Genomic DNA, 22,263 nt, shown 5'->3' on the forward strand with positions numbered 1-22,263 from the left:
CGATAGTGAGGCAAAAAATCCTGGTGGTGCCCCTGTGGATGGTGACGATACAAGGAGCACTACCAAGCAAATAGACTGGGAGCCCTATTGAAGTGATCTATGGCAGCAGGTGGTTGACAGATGGCGCTGTTTCTGCTCCGTGTGTTTGGGGGGTACTCAGCTTAATTTTTGGCATTTAGAGAGTGAGTAATCAGAATGCAAACCATGGTGCAAAGAGGTAGTCATTAGACACCTACTAATTCAATTCAAATTCCATGTTTTGTTTATATATAGGAGCAGCATATTGCACGTTGCGCGTTTTATGTCCACGTTGTCATCATCAATAAAACGGCACTGTAAAGCCGCACATCTGCTTGTCTGATTGATGTGCCCTTTAAATAGCCCTTAACACATAACACCAGTGACCAACAACCAGCCTGTCCTTGGTCTGTACAAATGCTTTCTGGTGTTTTCCAAAAGAGCAATATGCCATGGTTGGGCCAGACAACATCTCATTAACGTACTTAAGGATCTGTCAGTGCAAGTGGACCACAAGTCATTTGCTAGTTAAAGGGTGAGTGTGCTTAGCATGAAAACGTTGTATGTGCCTGCTTGAAACTAGTGATGATGCTTGGTGCTTGACCAAGCACCACCTTGTGCCATGCTTTAAATAGGGCCCGAAGTTTGCATACTGCCAAGAGAGCTGAATCCTCACATGCCACCATCTTCCCACCTGTGCTATGATTAAACATGCTTTCTTTATTGTTTAAGAATTTATAGAATAAAATGAATATGATGTATAGATCCTAATTCATGAGGTTTGGTTGTGTCATGTTCTAACTTTTGAAACTGAAGAAATATATTACTACTCCTCCCGTTGTCAATCCTGAGCCGTCATTATCAGGGTAAATTTCATGCCTGGGCTCTCCATGATCAAAATAAACAGAACAGCTTTGGATGTCCAAGCATTTTAAGTCCTTAATCTTTTAAAACTGTTGTTCAACTCGAAGGTTCTAAAAGTGTGTTCAGTCTGCCATGACAATGTGAACTGGGGGTGAAGAAAAGAAAAAGTGGGAAGCAAAATTGTACCAGACACACACTTATAATAGGACCCCCCCCCACACACACACACACACACACACACACGATACTAAACTATACTTAAGCTAAAAATACACATGCTCATGTGACACTGAGAGCCAACTGAAGAGCTTTGCTGTATATTTACACAGTTTATTAGCGTCCAATTGAGCATGTGTCAGATTTCAACCCCCTGGCATGGCTGAGCAAAAACAACATTATGCCATTTCCCCCGATTTTATCTCTTCATAACTGGAAAATGCTGTTCTCATTCCATTAAGGTCCTAATAGACACTTTTTCAAGAGCTGTTTAAAAGCTTGAGCACTGGTGAAGTGAACTTCACAGCAGATTTTACTCTCAACATCGGTGACTATTTCACATCTACAGTAGACAAGCTTGCAAATGTGTCCTCAAATTGGCAAGCAGCAATTCAAATGGAGCTCCTATTCTTTAATGAACATAAAGTTAGAACTGAGCTGCATATTTAGAAATATTTTAAAGGTTTTTTCTACAAACAGATAACCCAAATAACGACACAAACAGCAATTCAGTTGAAGCCTTTACATCAAATCACGTGAGTAATTAAAGGATTTCTACCATATCTATCAAAAGGAAACCACAATGATCAGGAAGCATTTCCAGGGTCACCTGAACAGAGAGCAGCGTAGCCCATGCACACTGCAGCACTCATTACTCAGGTCTCCATAGAGACAACCTTAGCAGCCTATACCAGTCCAGAGCCCTAAAAGCCTGTATTTGAAAAATAAGCTACATTAAGATTAGTCTTAATGGAAGCTGCACAAGTAAGCCTAATCTTTGCAGGACTGCTCAGGGACGGATGCTATCTAATATCAACAATCACATCCCCTTTATCCAACCTACAATCAATTCAGCGTGGCACACAACGACACCAAACAGAACATGAGGATCGTCATAATGTACTCTGGCTACTTTCTGTTTGCAAAACAACATGTGAATGTTTGATTTAAAAGAAAGGGTTTCTGTCAAATGAACTGAGTCGCAGCTCTGCATTCATCACAATCCTAACATGCTGCTGCTGCTGCCATTCAAAGTTTCCATGTAGATGTCTCTTGCAGCAGCCATTTTGCAACGCTGTTGCCTGGACCTAAGAGGCTGATAAACCCTATCGCTAGCAAAACAATACATGGAGCTCAGGAAACAGAGGTTTCAGCCCAGTGTTGAGTCAGATGGACACAAGTGTCCTCTCTCTTTCACTTAGAAATCACCTTGCTTCAGTTACAAAAAGGAGCCTTCGCTGCACCACAGTCACTGCTTTTATTCCATCTCTCCTCTGAAACACAGCTGCCGTCAATGGTTCTCAGCATGGCCACAAAATGGTATTCCTGTCATCTGTGCTTGATGCGTCACAATTAATGTGTAATCTTTTAATTTCTGCCTTCCCAAAAATCTTGTAAAAGCCCCAGTCAGCTTTTGATTTCTGCCCCCCAACACGCACACACCACACCGCACCACCTACCCCACAGCCCCTTGTCCTCCTGGTTGCCCCCCTTCCTCACACACCCTTCTTGAATCCACCATAAAAATACTCAGTCCCCCAACACAAAAAACAGATTTGCTACTTATAAAATCTCTTTTCAGGAATTCACTGTGGACAAAATTGAATCTGATTTCATTTTGCGAGATGTGCACTTGGGCAAGGGTGAATAGGGTTTGTCTTTTTTTTTTTTTTTTTTAACAATCCAAAATGACTCCATGTCTGTGCTTCTAATATGGCGGGTGCAATGCAAGAAAAAAAGCCCAGCCAACATTTTTAATCCTTTCTATGGAGCTTTTCAGGTAAACATGCAAACCTATGTGCAAATTCATTCATTTGACACTCAAATTGATTAAAAAATAATCAATTACTTCTGCATGCAAGCAAATGTAGCACATTTTTTATTAACATACCTCTTGATTTAGAAATATTCTTGAATTAAATATTAAACAGATATCTATACAGAAATTATTCAGTATCATTGATATAATAATTGTGAGTTTCAAATTGTATTCAGAGGCAGGTTTGAAATTTCAACAAATAATGGTTTTAGAAAGCAAGCTGATATTCCAATTTGCCACAACAGAAATAATAAATGAGCAAAACATATTTTTATAAGTTATCTCAATTAAAATCTCATTGAAAAGGCTTAATAAACACTTTAAGCATCAAAAAATGATGCAGAAAAATACACTCAGACTGAGGCCCAGGGCAGTTTGACGGAAGGAAAAATAAGATTCTCTGTTTCAAATAGAGAATAAAACCAAATAATTTCCTTTAAAGCCTGGAATGCTATAAGATATAATTGTATGATAAAATTAAAAAGAAAAATATATTCAAATGTTCTTCCTGCAGTACAGGCTGCACCTATTACTAAATCTTCATTAACACTCTTTCACCTTTTCAATTTTTCTATTTGATCAAAGGATGTTAAATGTTAAAATGCATTAACGTTCTTACACTGAAGCTGTGAAGGTTAATATGATGAAGCCCCCTAAAAGACATTGCTTTAGACAGGACATAGCAACAGCCTGTCCCTCCGTCATTTTTTCAGGAGAAATACAAATCAATATTCTATTTGCAGATGCTTGTACACTATTGAAGATATTTGTACCTGCACAAATCTGGATATTCAACATCAACTTGACAAATGTATCACCTACCATTCAAGATGCACTGGGAAAAGATAAGAGCCAATATCCACATGCCCCGCTCCTTTCAATATCCAAGCTTATGCTTTTTCTGCTTCTTTCCCCGCACTCTTTCTTCTTGTAATTTCTTCCTTTTATTTCTTCAACAAGTCAATTGCAATGAAAGAAAGGGGAGCATGCAGATCTCTCTCTCTCTCTCTCTTCCTCTCTCTCTCGCTCTCTCTCTCCCTCTCCCTCTCTCTCTGAATCCTTCACGTTGGGAAGAGGATGAAGAGGAGGAGGATCGCGCGTCTTCCTGCTGCTGATTGTCTCTTGGTATAGCGGGTTAGGATCCACAACTATGCGTCTCCCTGTCTATTGGAGTATCCGCGATGCGCCGCACAGCGCGGCCTCAGTGCAGCCGTTCCCGCTTGTCGGAGCGCTGCCCCGCGTGGAACATCAGGGAGCTCAGCTCGGTGCGCTCGGATCCAGGTGAGCTGTGCCGCCGCCGCCGCCGCCGCCGCCGCTGCTGAGTCAGAGGCTGGAGACGCATAGAAGAAAGTGCAGATGCGCGCACCAAACTCCACCGTTACACAAATTTAAAATTAAAAACACAAAAAATTTTCAAAAATACAAATGAAGAAAATAATAATTAAAGATAAATCAGAGGTTTAGATAGACACACATGTCACCTCAGGTATGTGGAGGAAAAATATGCGTAGAAAGTATTTTTGAAAGGATGAAAAAGCGCACAGAGTTGATTGTTAGCTGCGCTGTAAACTCATTCTCTCTTCTCCGCCTCTCTCCGTCCGGCGAGCAACAAGCACACACATCTTCCCTCCACAGACAGCCGCACACATAAACTGCGCACACTGCTCCCTGCATGCGGTTATAACCTGCCCTGCCTCAGAGAGCTGTGGGATAAACCCTCGCCTCCTTCTCTGCAGCCGCGCTCTCCCTCTCCATTGCCTTAAAGATGCAGGGGTGGGGTGGGGGTTGAGGAGGGGGCGCACAGCTCAGCCTCTGAAGGAGAATAGAAAAAAAATCTCTTTCTTTTGTTTGGTCAGAGGGAAGATGCATCAAGGTGTTCCATTCTTGGAGAGAACTGGACATGAAGATAAGTAGGGGCCAGAGCAGGACATCCTTCAGTAGTTTGCTGGCACCAGTGTGGTGTAGCAGGCTGGAGGATGGATGCTGACAGAGGGAGGGGGTGGGGGAGATGCTACACCTGACTGAATACCATGCAGGCATTTGGTGAAGGGAAAAAAAATGCTAAATTATCTTAATTGGAGGAGATCAAATCTTGTCTTTTTAATGTATTTTCTTGATAATTTATGAGCCCCAGGGGCATTTTGGGATTCCTGCCAAGCTTACCCCTGACATTCATTAATTGACCTTGACAAATATAAGCAGCCAAACAACACTCATAGGAATGCACACACACAGGCACGCACACACGCACATGCAGTCTTTGCACCAGGGGGCGTCAAATGGCAGCCAAGTCAGACATCCACAGCCCTCCTACTTGACTTCACCTCCATTCACCCGGTGAGGCCAGGGACTAATCTGTGAATTCGCCACTAAACAGGAAGAAAAACAGAAAATAGAGAAAAAAAGGTTTTATATTTGAAATGAAGTGTCATTCCATAAACATGGAATTTTGAACTACATATGAAGATTATGTTCTCATGATAAGAAAGTTCCGTGTATTTGTTTAATTTGAGATTATTGTGCAGCCACTGACACAGTCAAAGCAGCAAGTGACATCTGTTCCCATGTGCCTGTTTGAATTTATCCAGGCTCATTTATCTTCAGTGTTGCAGGTGAGCCAGGTTTTAGGCCTCAGAGTGGCTGCTACATAGCCTCAGCCTCCACATAAGACCTGCACGTGTACATGTTCTGTGCCAGGGATACAGGACCTGTCACTGCATGCCTGGCCCCTGCACTTCCAGCCAGGAAGCCCAAAAATATACCACATCATTATCGCTGACTCCAGCCATACCAAGACAACACACACTGAATAAACACTTTTTGTGTTTGTGTAGATTTTTCCTAATCTGTGTCCCTGTCAGTCTCGTTGGCTCCCAGCAGTGAGGGGGTTTTGCTGTTCATCCAATTATGTTTTTTATGCCTCCCCTTCCCCTACCTTCCTTTCTCCAGCAATACAAGACAGCCTTCAACTCCTCTGCCCTTTTCAAACAAATTATTATCAGAACTCTACAATACATATATTTGCTCCATTTATAGGCAGCTACATACTTAGAGAGCCTGAGAATAAGAGGCAGATCATTGAGTAGAATGACTTACACAGCAGGACATATTTCACCAAGGTGCTACACATGTAAAGATTGGCAAGAGAAGTTTAACACACAATTTTGCTTTCAAAGAGCATATACCTCTACCAAGGCAAACTCAGGCAAATGCAATACCATTTTGCAAGCAAAAATGTATTTTCCCCCAAAATGTATAGGGTTCCACCACGTTTGATGAAATGTTGTTTTTTGTCATCCTGCAAACAGATGAACAAGTACTTACTGCACAAGGTAGGCAGGATGTGAAAAGCTGCTCATAGCTTTCAGAACACAAGACTAACAACACAGGGAACAGAACACCCCTGGGCTGACACCCGGTGGCCCAGGACACCGGGGATGATGGCAGTGAATATCCTGGATGAGCTGGGGGTCCATAATGTCGTGGGAAGGGACCCATGACCACTCCTCCGGAACATATCCCTCCCAATCCACCAGGTATTGTATGCCCCTGCTCCGAGAGTGCGCCGACAACAAGGCCCACACAGAGTTCACAAGCTCACCATACAGCAGCCGGGAAGGAGGCAGGGAGTGAGAGGGCTTTTGGTGACCGGTTTCACCCAGCTCACATGGAAGGCCAGGTGGATCCTGGAGGACCTTGGGAGCTTGAGCTTCACCGAAGAGTTATTAATAACTTTCAGAATGGGGTATGGTCTGATGAATCTGGGGGTGAACTTACAGCAGGAGTTGTGCATGGGGAGGTCCTTGGTAGAAAACTAAACTCACTGCCTGGGACGGTAGGCAGGCGCTGGACGGCGGTGGTGGTCTGGTGTTTTCTTGTAAGTAGCCGAGGATTTCAAGACCAGCAGAGGCAGACCATGGAAGCGGCTGGAGGGACGTTGACATTCCACTCCAGGGTGGAGAACAGAGGAGGCTTGTAGCCAAAAACCACCAGGATAGGTATCAGGCACGTGGAAGCTGAAGGGAGTGTGTTACGAGCGTACTCCACCCAAGTAAGCATTTTGGACCATGTAGCCGGATTGTCCGCAGTGATGCATTGGAGCCCCTTCTCCAGGTCTTGGTTGACCCTCTCCATCTGGCCGTTAGTCTTAGGATGGTACCCTGACGACAAACTTGCAGTGGCCCCCACCAGCAGGCAGAGAGCCCCCCCCCAGAACTGTGCCATGAACTGTGGCCCCCTGGTTGGATATGATGTCTCTGGGAAAGCCAAAAGTCTCGAACGCATGGGTTGACATAAGTTCGGCTGTCAGTTTGGCAGATGAAAGTGTAGGCATAGGAATGAATTTGACCATTTTTGAAAATTTATCTGCGACGATGAAGATGGTTGTGTTGCCTTGTGAAGGGGGAAGTCCAGTGACAAAGTCCAGTGAGATGGCTGACCAGGGGCATTGTGGCAAAGATAGCAGTCAAAGGACGCTGGCTGGCAGGGCGTGGGATGCCTGTTGTTGTGAGCACACAGAGCACTCAGAGACATTTGAGGCAATATCTGTGCAAACATCGGGCCACCAGAACCAATCTAACACTCTGAGAAGGATTCTGTGGACACAGGTGACATGAAACATTGCTGTTGCGAGCCCATTTCTGCACCTTTCCGGGGAGGGGAGGAGGTATGGAGGATGGAGTGGAAGATTTGTTTGAATGTCTCAATAAACAGGGGGAGAGAATTTCATACCTCAGACCTGTGGCTCCATTCGGTGGTCGCCCAAGCCTTCGCTCTTCCAGACAGGTAAGATATTAAGAAGGCAATTTTTAGTTCGGTCTGAAGGGAAGGCAGGGTCTTCAAATTTGAAATGCACATTGCGAGAGGGGCGGCATGGTGGTGCAGTGGTTGTCGCCTCACAGCAAGAAGGCTGCAGGTTTGAGTCCTGGCTCGGGCACGGGATCTTTCTGTGTGGAGTTGGCATGTTCTCCCTGTGCCTGTGTGGGTTCTGTCAGGATTGGAGGGTTGAGGATGGTGAGGGAGACCCAAATGCAGACAATTTTGGGAGGTGCACAAAAGAGGTTTATTGAAGCTGGGTGACTGGGGGCTTGACGTGGCGTGAGGGCGAAGGCTTGAGATGTGGCTTGAGGCTTGATACGTGGCGAGAGGCTGGAGATGTGGCATGAGGCTGGAGACGTGGCGTGAGGCAGGAGGCTTGACGTGGCAATGAGGGGACAACAAACACCTACCGACAGCAACATCGACAACAGCAAACGACAACAGCGACGACGACAATGACCCAACAACCTCACAGAGGAAAACACACGGGTTAAATACAAGAGGGGAAACAAGACACATGTGGTGCAATCAACCAGGTGAGACACATGAGATAATCACAGGAGGGAGGTCAGGAATACAGAACATGACTACAAAATAAAACAGGAAGCATGAGACAGGGATCGTGACAGTACCCCCCCCCCCCCCCCCAGGGCTGCTCCCAGACAGTCCGAAAACCAAAAAAAAACAACACCAGGGTGGGTGGAGGGTGGCCAGGAGGCGGGAAAGGGCAAGAAAACACCAGTGAATCAAACAACAAAACCAACACACTCACCACACCCATGGGCAGAACCACAACACAGTGTTGGGGGGCGGCCATGGGGCTGCAGAGGCTACAGAAAATCAGGGGGGCGGCCGGGAGGCTGCGCAGACCATGGAGAGTCAGGGGGGCAGCCGGGAGGCCGCACAGACCACGGAGAGTCAGGAGGGCGGCCGGGAGGCCGTGCAGACCACGGAGTGTCAGGGGGACGGCCGGGAGGCAGACATGACTACAAAATAATACAGGAAGCATGAGACAGGGATCGTGACAGGTTCTCTCCAGGTACTCCGGCTTCTTCCCAATGCAAGGCAATTTTATTTGTAGAGCCCGTTTTCACAAACAGTTTGTCTCAAAGGGCTTCACATGGCATCATAACAACATCCTCTGTTCTTAGACCCTCACATCGACTGAGGAAAATCTCCATAGAAAACCCTTTTAACAGGGAAACATCTGAGAAACCTCAGGGTGAGCAACAGAGGAGGGATCCCTCACCCAGGACGGACAGACGTGCAGTAGATGTTGTTACAGACAAGAAAACAGTTTACAATACAAAATGTGGAAAACATGGAAATGTTAATAACAGTTGAAGAAGGAAGCTTCTGGTAGGGGAGGCAGGGAGAGCAAGCCAGCTTGATGGGGGACTGGATGGCAGACTGGTTCATGGGAGGGGAGCGCAGGCCGGTGTAACAGCAGGGGATTAAAAAAAGGGGGTGGGGGGGCGATGCAGGCGGCGGTTGGAGCAGAGAGATGGAGCTCTGGTGGAACTGTGGAAACACAGAGGGACTGCGAGACACCAAGGCCAAACTACAAAGTGCAGCAGATAATGACAATGACGGTTCAAAATGTGCAGTGTCCCCCAGTAGTCTAAGCCTATAGCAGCATAGCTATCAATGGTTCAGAGCTACCTGAACCAGTCCTAACTGAAACCTCTGTCATAAAGGAAAGTCTTAAGCCTGGACTTAAGTGTTGTTAGATGGTCTGCCTCTCCGAGAGAGCTGGTTCCACAGTGGAGGAGCCCAGTAACTGAAGGCTTTACCTCCCAGTCTGATTTTAGAGATACTGGAAGTCACTAACAGACCTGCATTCTGGGAGAAGAATACTCTGGTAGGACAGTAAGGAATAATGAGTTCTTTCAGATAGAATGGACCTTTATCTTTAGCCACATTTACATGCAGACTTTTTCTTCATTCCGATTGAAATTATTCCGATTGAAGAGCTCGGGTCTACTGTTTACATGTGACGTGATCTATTCCGATCTGGTGTTTACATGTGCCACTTCATTTAATCGGAACCATCGTTTTACGGCTGTGTCACATGCAGAGCGATGTAAACATCACGTTACTGATGAATGATGGAGGTCCATCGTGTGATCAGCACAGTCGTTCCAATTGTGTTGACACATTTATTCAAGCAAAAGCTTGATACAAAGGCGCTTCTACTGGAAGCAAGGAAGAGGAGACGGCGTACAGAAGGGGGCCTTTTTGTTTTTATTTCAGGGTGTTGGCCCGTGCTGCCCGTTTTCGTTGAGCTTGATGTGGACTTTTTTGAACAGATCAGAATTTCTCTTTTTCCTACCGTCTAAGCGTGCAATAATGTTCAGATCTTTAAGGGTTTCTATTAAAAATAAACTCTCCGCCGCAGACCAGTTCTGCGTGCACTGCTGCTTGGAAGCCACCATTTTTTCAAGTGAGGAAACGTCACTGCGCATTTACGTCAAGACAGAGCATGTGCAGAAAGAACACAGCCTGACAGCATTCCGTTTCACCGTTTACATGATAAGATTTTACATCTGATCGGTTTGGGAAAAAGAATATTCTACCCCTGTGAAACCGAATGAAATTCCATTCGGTTTGGGCCTCTATATTCGGATTGAGGTGTTTATATGGAACATTTTTATTCAGTTTGGGCTTCTAATCCGATTCTAATTGGAATATTAGGCTCCATGTAAACCCAGCTATTGAGAGCCTTATAAGTAAGCAGAAGGATTTTGAAGTCTATTCTAAATCCTACAGGAAGCCAATGAAGAGAAGCAAGGATTCAAGGTTTTTATTTGCCATTTGTGCATAAACAGACAGTCCAGGCACATTGGAAATCTTGTGCAGTACTTCTCCTAGTCGACAGTCATAAGTAGAAGTTGAGAAAAAAAGACAATGTACTGAATAAAAAATTATAAAAATATAATGAAAAAATTTTAAAGATATATAATATAAAAAACTCTGACATACACAAATATACAGAAACCTATACACATAAACATTTTATATATATACATATATATATATATATATGTTAAGGGAAAGCGAGATAGAGAGAGAAAGATTGCTGTGTTGTAGTGTTGCACTGGAAAGTGTTTGCTTTTGTATTGTAAGGGGGTAAATTGGCACATTTATCCCGGAATATCGCACATCATCAGTGAGGTAGTGTCTGGCTGTTTTTGAAGTGTTCAGTGTTTTTTGTTGTTTGCCATCAGTCTGACTGTGGTCGGGTAAAAGCTGTTGAAAAAATGAGTTCTGTGGGTTACCTGCATCGTTTGTGTCTGAGCAGAGGGTGAGCGGGGTGGAGAGGGTCTCTGATGATTCCCTCTGCTCTTTTTCTACAGTGCTGTTCATACATAGTGTCCATGGTCGAAAGTTTTGTTCCGATAATCCTCTCCGCAGTCTTTATGACTCTCTGCAGAGCCTTCCTCTCTGCCTCTGTGGTATTTCCATACCAGACAGTGACACCTACAGTGAGAATGCTCTCTATCAGTCCTCTGTAGGCTTGGGTGAGAGGGCATTGGTTCAGTCCAGCTTTCCTGAGCAGCCTGATGAAGTAAAGCCTTTGCTGGGTTTTTTTCACTGTGGCTGTGGTGTTACAAGTCCAGCTCAGGTAAGATGTGACCAGCATTTCCAGGAATCTGTTGCTGTCTGTCATCTCCACCTCAGTCCCTCTGATGAACAGAGGCTGTAGAGGGGGAGGATTCTTCCTGAAGTCCAGGATTAACTCCTTGGTCTTGTTTGTGTTGAGGAGAAGGTCATTCTCCTCTCCATAGACAATGATGTTGATCAGGGCCCTGTATCCTGTCTTGTCTCCCCCTTTGATGAGCCCGAGGATGGTGGTGTCATCAGCGTAATTAATGATGATGGAGCTGAGCTAAAGTGGAAGAGATGTGTTCTCTCTTCCTAACTCCTGTCAAAACCCTCGCTGCAGCGTTCTGGACTAGCTGGAGACTCTTTAGAGAGTATTTAGGACATCCTGACAGGAGAGAGTTGCAGTAGTCTAGCCTAGAAGTGATAAATGCATGCACCAGTTTCTCAGCATCCCTCTTTGAAAGGATATTCCTAATCTTAGTGATACTGCACGGGTGGAAGTTGGAAGTCCTAGGCACATGTTTTATGTGGGAGCTGAAGGAAAGGTCCTGGTCAAAAATGATTCCAAGTTCCCTTGCAGTTGTACTCTGGGTCAGGGTGATGCCATCTAGAGTGGTGATCTGTTGAGAGAGTGTGTCCCTGAGGTGTTTAGGACCAAACATGATGACCTCAATTTTATCAGAATTCAGCAAGAAGTTAGAGGACATCCAGGATTTACTGTTTTTCACGCAGTCTTGCAGATTGGTGAGCCGGCTTCTGTCATCTGGCTCCATCGACAAGTAGAGTTGTGTATCATCCGCATAAGAGTGCAAATTGATTGAGTGCTTCCGGATTATGTCACCTAATGGGAGCATGTAAAGAATGAAGAGAATTGGTCCTAAAACTGAACCCTGAGGTACACCATATGTAACTCTGCTATACTCTGAATGGTTGTTATTAACATTAACAAATTGAAACCTGACAGATAAGTATGATTTAAACCACTTTAGGGCAGGTCCTTTAATCCCAATTTCATGGTCTAGTCTCTGTAGCAGGATGCTGTGGTCGATGGTGTCAAATGCAGCACTGAGGTCCAAAACTACAAGTACAGAGACAAGACCTCTGTCTGAAGTTGTAAAATAAATACACACATGGTAATGACACAGGTGAAACACATGAGGGTAATCACACAGGGGAAGTAAACCAGCAAACATTACAGGGAAACACAAGACTATCAAAATAAAACACGGGAAACAGAACTGACAGAACACAAACCCTATAAATAGCCAACAGCAGAACGTAGATGAAAGTTTGTGCTGTTGACAAAGAATACACAAAAACACAAGGATACCAGTTTAATTCAACACTGACCCATTTCCTCGCCAGTCTTGCTTATTCTTTAGCCATTTGTGATGTCCAGTCATGTAGCCATATGGTATATGATTGTCCTCTGTGTTGATCCCGGTGGATTGTTTGAGTCCAGAGATTGGATTTAAATCACTGATTGTGTGGGCATAAAGAGTTCAATCCGTATTCCTCTAATCCCTGATTTAATGCCATGATATATGTTGTGAGGTTACGATATAGCCAAAGCTGTATTTCTCATCTGTAATTTAAACCTTTCTGGAACTGATATCTTTTACTGGTAAAGGGGACTCCTCTGCCTTTATCTGGAGTAAACAGTTTCCTCTGTTTTAATCAGATGATTATTTTTCTAATACACACTAAACACATGGATGTACCCCCCCCCCAAAAAAAAACAATTAAAAGTGAATTAAACTGAATAATTTACAAAATTTGCAGCATAATTTTCTTGCAAAATTTCTGAAAGACTTCCTTAAAGTTCTTATAAGTCCATTTGCATCAAACATTTTTTAGTCTTTTGTTTGGCATTGTAGTGGTTATTTAACAGGTAACCACTGTTAGGTGTGATGGACAGTTGTATAGTTCTCTGTGTATGTTGCAGTTAAGAAAATATAGCTTGAAGAAACTTCATCACCTTCTAGAGAGGTGTAAATATGGACTATCTTTGTGGTTAAAAAGTGTGTTTCCATTTAATTATCAAGCAAATTTTGAGCAGTTGAGATCAGCTGCTTTGGTGTGAATAAACTAGAACAAGAAATACCACCAGAAGATGGCAGTCAAAGCAATGTCACACATGACTGTAAAAAAGAGAATTGAACACAAACTGTTGATCAGTGACAAATGGAGAGAGGTCCTCAAGAATTATCTTCAGTTGGACAATATGCAATTGTTCTTCAGTACCAGCTAGTATTAGACATGTTGCTGCCTTCCAAGGATGAGGCAAAGTTTGAGAATATTTCTGAAGACAAAAGTGGCAGCTGGTCAGTCACACAAGTTAAAGATCCAGTCGCAAGCATTTCTAAAAAAACAAAAACAAAACAAAAGAAAACATTTTATTCATATTGGGGAAATTTTTTTCCACTGAATTCTCTCTTTCTTCTCCAACCTTTTCCAATATAAGGATTCAAATGACCTTGATGAAAAAATGTCAACAGAAAACATGACCCCATTTGAACACAGCATATATAGTTCATGTTGCCATTAAGTCAAAAGCATGGGCCTACCTACCAAGAAGATATCATAATCTCATCCTTGCAATTTATAAAGTAAAAAAAAAAATCAAACTGATTATAGAAAGTTAGCAATATTGTGAGGGATATTAGAACAACAGCAAACTCATTACTAACCAGAAAAACAAGAGTGACTTGCAAATACTCAACACAGCACATACTAACACTCATTGTTAGGTCATGAATATTCAGCTCAACAGCTGATTTTCACTGTGACTAAATGAGAACATATAAAAAACAGTCACGGAGGAATTCTTTCAATGGGTTTATATCAGTTATTTAAAGCTTTGTATTTTAGAGTTTCATTAACATGTTTAAAGTAGATGTCAATATTACCCTCATGCTTTTTGTATGGGGCAGGTGCATGGTAGCTCATTTACTGAGTAATGTATGTATACGAGCTTGACAAGAAGCCAGCAGGGAATATGCTCCTCAATCTCTTCTAGATTCCCCAAGGGTAGCTTTTATGGCTCTTAGAAACAAAATACTCTCAAGTACTTTGATTATATTCAAACAACCCAATAAAATTTACATCTGCTAATGTCTTAAAGATGAGCAATTATGGCAAGCTCTCAATCTGTGAATCATAAGGAATCAGGGAGCTGGGCTGCCTGGGTCAGACTGCTGAATAATTCAGACTACATTATGATGTAGAAATGGAGCAACAGCAGTCTAACGTACATCCTGAGACCCTCATTTTATTAGATCATCTATGCAACCCTCTCCCTGCCCATAAATTCTGAGCAGAACATGAGACTAAGTCACAATTCAAGTTTAATGAGTCGACATATCTCCAGAATACAAAGAAATGGAGAAACCATGTTCCCTTTGAGAGTAATTCCTGGCTGTTAGAGGGTGAAAAGTGCTGTGTCTGCTTGAAACTAAGCCTGTGTTCTAAGCTTTCCACTGCAAATTACACAAAAACTATTCCCACTTTTTCAGACAGAGTAAGAAAAAAATAATCCACTCGTGGATACACCATTGACATCTTCAATCTGCCAACCTTTCTATACCATTATGATGCTGTTTTTGAATCCACTGATAATATAGTTGATGGAGAAACTGGCGTCGTATTTGGTCCGTGATGGATTTGATATAGTGCTTGATGATATGGAGAAAACTATACAGTCCATTTTTCAATTTGTGTCAAAATTATGTGTCAAATAATCCATTTGATCTTCATTATATCAGATAAGTATGATAAAATCTGCTTTACATTTTAGAAATTATCTTTGGAGAACTCTGACTTAATGCTTGCTTATGACTGAGACAGCACCATTGTGTATCACAATTCTCAATATAAAATAAGAATTTATACAATAGAATAAGAAAGACACTAAATACCCACAATACAAACAGCCACCCTTTTAGAGCAGTATTTCACAAACAGTCTTTCAAACTTAAGTTTTCAGGTTGTAAATATGGCGGTGTAACTGGCTTGCTCAGATAATTTGAAACAAAACTAAAACTGTTGACAGACAGCAGATGAATCAATGTCAGTGATAACATGGCCTCAACATGGGAATGCCATATTTTTGGTATTTCCTTATTAATTATTGGAAAATATAAAAATGTCACTATCTGGATGGGAACATAGATGTCTATAAACAAATTCCACTGCAATATATCTTAAAGTGAACATCTTTTAATCATTTAATTATTATTTTTAAATAATACCTGAAAAGCACCCTTATTAACAAAGATTTCGAACGCCCCATGGAGGTCTGTGTTGTTCTGTGCCTTGTTAAAAAAAATCTGTTTGGGTAAATTGTACATTTCTACTAATTCTGCCTTATTGTTTAGTCTTGAAAGATGTTTATACAATCTTCAAAATTGTGTATTTAAATAGTGGAGGTGTGCCTTCTCAAGTCAATTTTGGCTTCTAAATTCTTTCGCAATATTCATGCATATTCATCCATATATTTGTATATGAAACTAAACCAGACTAACAGTTATTCAGATATTCTGATTAAAAGGACAAATTTCAGGTTTGTTGCGGCCTTAAATGACGCCACCAATGTCTTTAGTGTTTTATTAGGATTATTTTTCTGGTATCAGTTCATTGTCTCTGTTTCTGTTTTTATCACAGTCCTTGTCATGGTTGGTCTTGTCTTGTTCCCTGCTCTTCCGTGGTCCCCCGTAAGTTTTCAGTCTTGTTTAGAACTTGGTTTTGTTTGCACGTTGTATCCAGAGGGGTGGACAACAAAGAAAGTCCAACATAGCCAGGCTTTCTTTCAATAAACTGGCTTGACAAACCCTAAAGTCACGATCAGAGATAACTGGCGTCATGACAGTGGATACGATCTTTCTTTGTCAATTCAGGCCTTCTTCTTCAGGTTCTGTGTGTGTCCCCATATAAAGGGACATTGAACGCATCATTTGACTCTTTGGAAATGGATAGATCGCATGACACCTACTTTAGTCAAGAAGAACAAGTGGCTATGATTGAGGATTATGAACAATATCAAACAATTATGATTGCAGAAGCAACACAGCTGCTGCAAATAAGGAGAGAGAGGAATGCTGCAGAAAATTGCGCACAAATTTACACATTCTGTGCCTCCCACATTCAAAGCTCTTGAACTTTAAACTTGATGCACCACATTTGAACAAAATACTCAAGAAGTACATTTAGGTCTGACTCTGTCCTATAATAAAGGATAAGTGGAAACACTTTAGTTTTTGGCCATATCAAAGTGAAATTAATATTATAGATTGAATATTATCTGTGATAAACACCAATCGACTATCAATCTTCTTTTTTTCAAATATTGTCTTCATTAGTGGTTATATGGCTCCAGCAGTTTGGAATAAATAATGTATTCCCTCAGCTGAGAATCTGTAGCATTCATAGGGAATGACGTCAGGCAAAGATAGCGGATCAGTCCAGTCTCTAAATACTCACTCCCTCTGAACCTTGCACGATAATTGCACCGAGGTCAACCGAATCATTCAAAAATGGTGATGCCATTTTCACAAGAGGTGATTCATCAAAGGGCAGCGCTTTTTATAGTTGATTCAAGCTGAAACTCAAGAGCAGGACCTGCTCCAGACCAGGTTAAGTTGAAGAACACCTCCCTGTGTTGTACTTTGCATTTTTGATAATCAGACTTTTGTTGAACTCCCTGTGGCTGCCGTCTCCACTTGGGTCCTGTTTTTCCTAATGTACCTTTACATTCTTACACAAGGAAAGCATTTTTATGTCACATCTTTGAAGCATAGGCTTGCTTGCTATGCTTGTTCAATATACAAGTAAACAAATACAAATAGAGAAAGAAAAGAAGTTAAGTACTTTCAGATGCATTTTCTTTGACTGCTTGTTGATTGATTAGATCTACTTGAGTGCCAATCAGCCAAAGAGGATTATTCCAGTCTGTGGCATTTCACAGTGATAGCTCTTTTTAGGCATTGAGAGCTAACTAAAAACCTGGTTGAGCCCAGGCTAACAAGGCTGTAAAACACTCATGTTTTGTCACTGGTTTCCATAATAACCCTGCAACATAAGATCGCAACCAATTGAGGGGACAGAGCAGAGTTCCTTGATGGCCCACCTTAGTCGATCCATAAATTGATTCCACTCATTGACTGCTCTGCACCCCATGGCTCAATGCACTCCTGTCCAGTCCTGATTGAGTAGATAGCAGGGTCATCCAGAGGTAATTCTAGGATTTAAGGCTTTTAAATCTAACTAAGAGAAGTCATGACTTCCATGTACTGTACTCATTCACCTACTGTAGTTGAAGCACAGAATTCATTCTTCTTTGAACATACAGTTTACTCCTGTTGAGGTTCTCTTTCTGGTTGTGCATCCACAATAAGTGGCCCTATGGAATTTTAACTGTAGTAAGAAGGTAGAAATTGACAGATTTTATATAAACAGTAACACAACAATGAATGTGACTTCTTAAATATTAAATATTCATATTGTTTACTATACTTTGCATTTTGAAGTGATATCCAAATTTTTCCAGCTCACTGATATTCCACTGGGAGAAAGTAATGTGCAATGCTACTAATATACATATATAAGGTTGGAAAGTTGTTTTAATGCAGGAAATGTCCCAAAAATGTCATTGATGTATGCATACTGTAATTATATATTTAGCATGCCATTAATCTCAGAGCCAGTGAGACAGACTAATAATTTACACTAAACTATGACTAACTGATTACTATACTATTAAATGAGAAAACTACTTAATTTCTAATGAAATTAAAGTTCAAAGGCACAGGCATTCATATCTGTAGTGCATTGAATTTCATAGGTAAAGTTTTTGCAGGAAGATTTTACTTAGCAAAGGTAAAATTCTTGCTAAAAGAAAAAATGTTGATGTGTCTAAAGTAAGATTCCTCCTCACTTGTCAGGTACCAAATTTTATGTTGATCTTATCAGCTTATAGGACGCAGCAGCCACTGAGTCAATCAATCCCAATTTCCAAAAACTTCCTACCATACTCTTGGAAGCTTCCAAAGTTGGACACATCTTTAATTTGTTAGAGGACATACTATCCCAGGTACTGTACAGTTTTTTTGTTTCTATCTTTTTGCAATTCTTTTACAGTCTTAGTATATGCCAAATACATGTAAAAAAAAAAAAAAATACACCATCATTGATGACTGATCCTGCACCAAGGGCCATGTACTAATTTCGTGTCCCTGTTTCTCAAATATTTATGTCCCTCCCCAACATCACATTATGTACTGAGAGATCATAAGATTTTTTTTCCCTGTGAAAGATGTGGTTTTCAAATAATAGATAATTAGCACAATGATTCATTCCACTATCTCAATAGAAATGACTCCAGAACAACAGAAGTACATTAGCATTGATGAGTGTCTGGTTCCTTTGTCCCAAGGTCAGTGGAATGTTTGAATATTACTGTTCAAAGGTGTTAAATCACACAAGCTTGATTATATTTAAAAATTTTGACATATAACGTGTGGCATGGTGGTACAGTAGTTAGCACTGTCACCTCACAGCAAGAAGGTTCCGGGTTCGAGTCCCGGCTGGGGCACAGGATCTTTCTGGGTGAGTCTCCATGTTCTCCCTGTGCCTGCATGGGTTCTCTCTGGTACTCCGGCTTCCTCCCACAGTCCAAAGACATGCAATTGGGGACTAGGCTAATTGATACTCTAAATTGACCGTAGGTATGAATGTGAGTGTGAATGGTTGTTTGTCTTTGTATGTTGGTCCTGTGATGGACTGGCGACCTGTCCAGGGTGTACCCCACTTCTCGCCTGTTGACGCTGGGATAGGCTCCACCCCCCCACCCCCGCGACCCTTAATGTACAGTAGAATAAGCGGAAGACAATGGATGGATGGACATATAACGGGTGGCATGGTGGTGCAGTGTTTAGCACACAACTTAAAGAAAAACATATAGCTTTGAGAGAAAAATTCTCTTTAAGTTGTGCCGTAACAACCAATCAGCATCAAGACTCTCCCTGTTGAGTCAGTCTATAGAGGATCAGCTGATCACTGGTTGCTCAACACATGCTCCATAGCTGACATGTTTATGCACGATAGAGACATCTGAGCTAGAGGTAGATTTTACAGCATGGGTCCAAGCTGGCAGCCCTTCATCTCTCTGTCGTTTATGAGGAGCACTGTGAGCGCTGACTGCACATTATTGGTAGCTCAAAGCAGCTGTAGTAATCTCTGCTGACCACAGCTAAAATCACATAGAGGTTTGCCACTGGCTTGAATGTTGACAAGGTTAAACATGGGATGGTGTCAAAGATGTGTGCTAGTGGTGAATTTTAAAATGATATGCCAACATAGGACTGTTTATGACAGCAGCAATTACTCTAGTTAGCATGGCTGTTACTCACCTTGCAAGCTGGATTTCATCTGGATGTGTGTAACCAGCCAGTCATCACAGCTGAGATTAGCTTTATATGAGTTAATCAAATAAGTTTAACATGAATTGCTGTCAGAGAGCTTCAACAAGTGTGGACAGCTACAGTAAGCTAACCACCTTGCTTCGGCACATGCTGGCAGCCATGACAGAGTGCAATATCCACAGCAAACAGCTCAACCTAAAGTTGATGAATTGAAAGTGACTTAAAGATAAAATGACCACAATTGAATATCTAAACACTTGCATTCTCACTTAAAATATGCTTATAATGTACAGACACAGTAGTAGTGCAACAACAGCAGTAGCAGTATTCTCCTCCTCTGTCTGAGCTGGCGTTGTGCAAATCAACACAATCGAGGGTCCAAACTCACACAAACAATGCAAATAAAGATAAATAATCCAGCCAGAATTCAACTATCTGAAAATTCAACTTAATTACATTTCTGATTAAACTAAACAAAAACAAAAAATTAAACTCACAAAAACTCTCCTTTGCCAATTTCATGTTTTTAGATTTTAGAGTGTTGTAAACATAATGGTTAAAATTTCAATTTTGCCACTTTCAAGTTTGAATACATGAATGAACTAATAGAGATGAGTGAAGACATTTAATTGAAACTGCTTGTAGAATTTGGAATGAGTTGATTCATTGCATTATTTTTGTCTTCGTCATATTGCAACATCGAGTGGTGTCATCTTGGAAACCAGACGTTGGTCGGCCTTCATTCACAGCTGTAGTAAACATCTTTGAGTTTGACTCCTCTGGTCCATAACTGTCCAACATGGGGTGGCAGTGTTGCTTAGTAACCACAGCACATGGCTGACCTTATTGGTCATAAAAATGTATGAGTCCTTTTATTCCTTTTCCCCTCTCCTCTGTGTTGTACTCCCCACCACCCACCACTCAAACATACACATAATCCAGACAAACACAATAAATGCATCATTTGTGTGTGTGTGTGTGTGTGTGTGCGTGCGTGCATTTTGGGGGGAAGGGGGGTGGGTCAGCTGTCACCAGCCACCCTGAAGAACAGCTGGGGACATGAGTGTCTAGGCTGCTTTGCCATCACTGATTTGTATATATTATTCCGCAAGCACAGCCACTTAAAACAAACCATTCAGATTCAAGGTATTATGTGTTGTGTAACCTGCCAGCAGCGTTGCTTTCAGTATCACATTGCTGTGATCTACTTAGTGATGTAAATCTGTCTCGTTGACAGAGTTGTAATCTAGGTTTAATCTCTAGAACATATTTATGGAATTTAAGTATTATGGGGTTATGGCTCTCTGTGCAGCTTCGTAAGGTCTTCCGAGGCCTTTTGCAGGCTGGTGGCAGCACTGATGATTCCACACAGGATGTAAGGCACAGTGTCTGTCAGCTCATTGACACAGTATCACAGCGGCTGGCTTTCTTGCAAAGTGCTGCTCTGATGTTCCCACAGGGAGCACAGATGTTATGTCTTGCTGTCGCCATCTTTTCACCCTGACAACATCTGCACAGCTTTGTTGTTGGTTGCCACGCACAGGCGGGAACGCCATGCCGTGCTCTTGAACTGTTGACAGCTAGGGGCAGGTCTGCACAGATGGCAAGAGAGGGTGTCAGGGGACTGGCACCGGGTGGCAGGTAGAGACCAGGGCTCCCATCTGGCCTCTGTGCTGGCACTCTGCCCCAGGGCATCTTCAACGTTTATTCAACAGAAAGCCTGTCAGGAGCTAGAAGTCACCTTGTGCAAAATGTTATGCTCTGGGCAAGCTAGGGGAGGGTGGGGGTGGGGAGGTGGAGAAGCTGCTCAGATGCCTCAGTCTTCGCTAATGCCAAAGCTAGACGGGGGAAGGAAGAGAATGGGAACTAAATCCTAAGGAAACTGCTAGTTTAAAGTCAAGTTTATCTCAAGACAATAGGGTTACCCCTGAACCTCGATGGTTTGAATCATCAGTTGGGAAATCTCTGAGTCGATTCTTCACGTCAAGCTCCACTTCCTTGCTTGAGTTTGGGCACTGAATAATATGTTTCTTATTTGCTCCTTGGCATTGCAAATTCTCTGGTAGTCTTTTCTGTAAAAGAGGAAAGGAATAATGCTGCCACTGTCATAAAATGACAGTTATGTACATTTTTGGTGAAAGTGAAGACCTTTAAAATGAAAATGAAATGGTCATTTCATCTCGAGGAAACATACAATTTGTCGACCCAAGTCAGTTGTGGCTGAGAGTAATGGCTGCTGTTGAGTATTGATGCATGCAAAGTTCGCTGCCTGCTTGCAGCTCACATCACATCTTTTGTTTAACCACCACAGAGACATTTGAGCTAGAGGCAAAACCTCAACTTGATTCTCCTACATAAGACTAGTGTTGGTGGCAGACCATCAGTGACAAAGAATCGCGAGCAGGAAGGTCCAGCTCGCTCAAGGCAAGGCATGCTACAGTACCTGAGGTCACATGGCAGTCTGGCCTACAACAGCTCCACGCTTCCAATGTGTCCTGAAAATTC

General features: G+C 42.2%; 2 protein-coding genes across 2 annotated transcripts in view; one reads left to right on the top strand and one right to left on the bottom strand.

Moving 5' to 3' along the window:
- LOC147249191 (cell adhesion molecule DSCAM-like) overlaps positions 1-4,633 on the bottom strand; it is a 113,431-nt gene extending 108,798 nt beyond the window's left edge. Inside the window, exon 1 of the mRNA XM_086225672.1 lies at positions 3,740-4,633. Coding sequence (XP_086081798.1) covers positions 3,740-3,782 — 43 coding nt within the window. The 5' untranslated portion in view covers positions 3,783-4,633. The remainder of the gene's footprint in view (positions 1-3,739) is intronic.
- Positions 3,983-22,263, top strand: part of LOC147249193 (uncharacterized) — a 41,282-nt gene continuing 23,001 nt past the window's right edge. Inside the window, exon 1 of the mRNA XM_086225674.1 lies at positions 3,983-4,198. Coding sequence (XP_086081800.1) covers positions 4,068-4,198 — 131 coding nt within the window. The 5' untranslated portion in view covers positions 3,983-4,067. The remainder of the gene's footprint in view (positions 4,199-22,263) is intronic.

Source organism: Aulostomus chinensis, chromosome 15, assembly GCF_037954235.1.
Source record: "Aulostomus chinensis isolate RoL2024-O1b breed Wild chromosome 15, RoL_Achi_v1.0, whole genome shotgun sequence".
Taxonomy (NCBI): domain Eukaryota; kingdom Metazoa; phylum Chordata; class Actinopteri; order Syngnathiformes; family Aulostomidae; genus Aulostomus; species Aulostomus chinensis.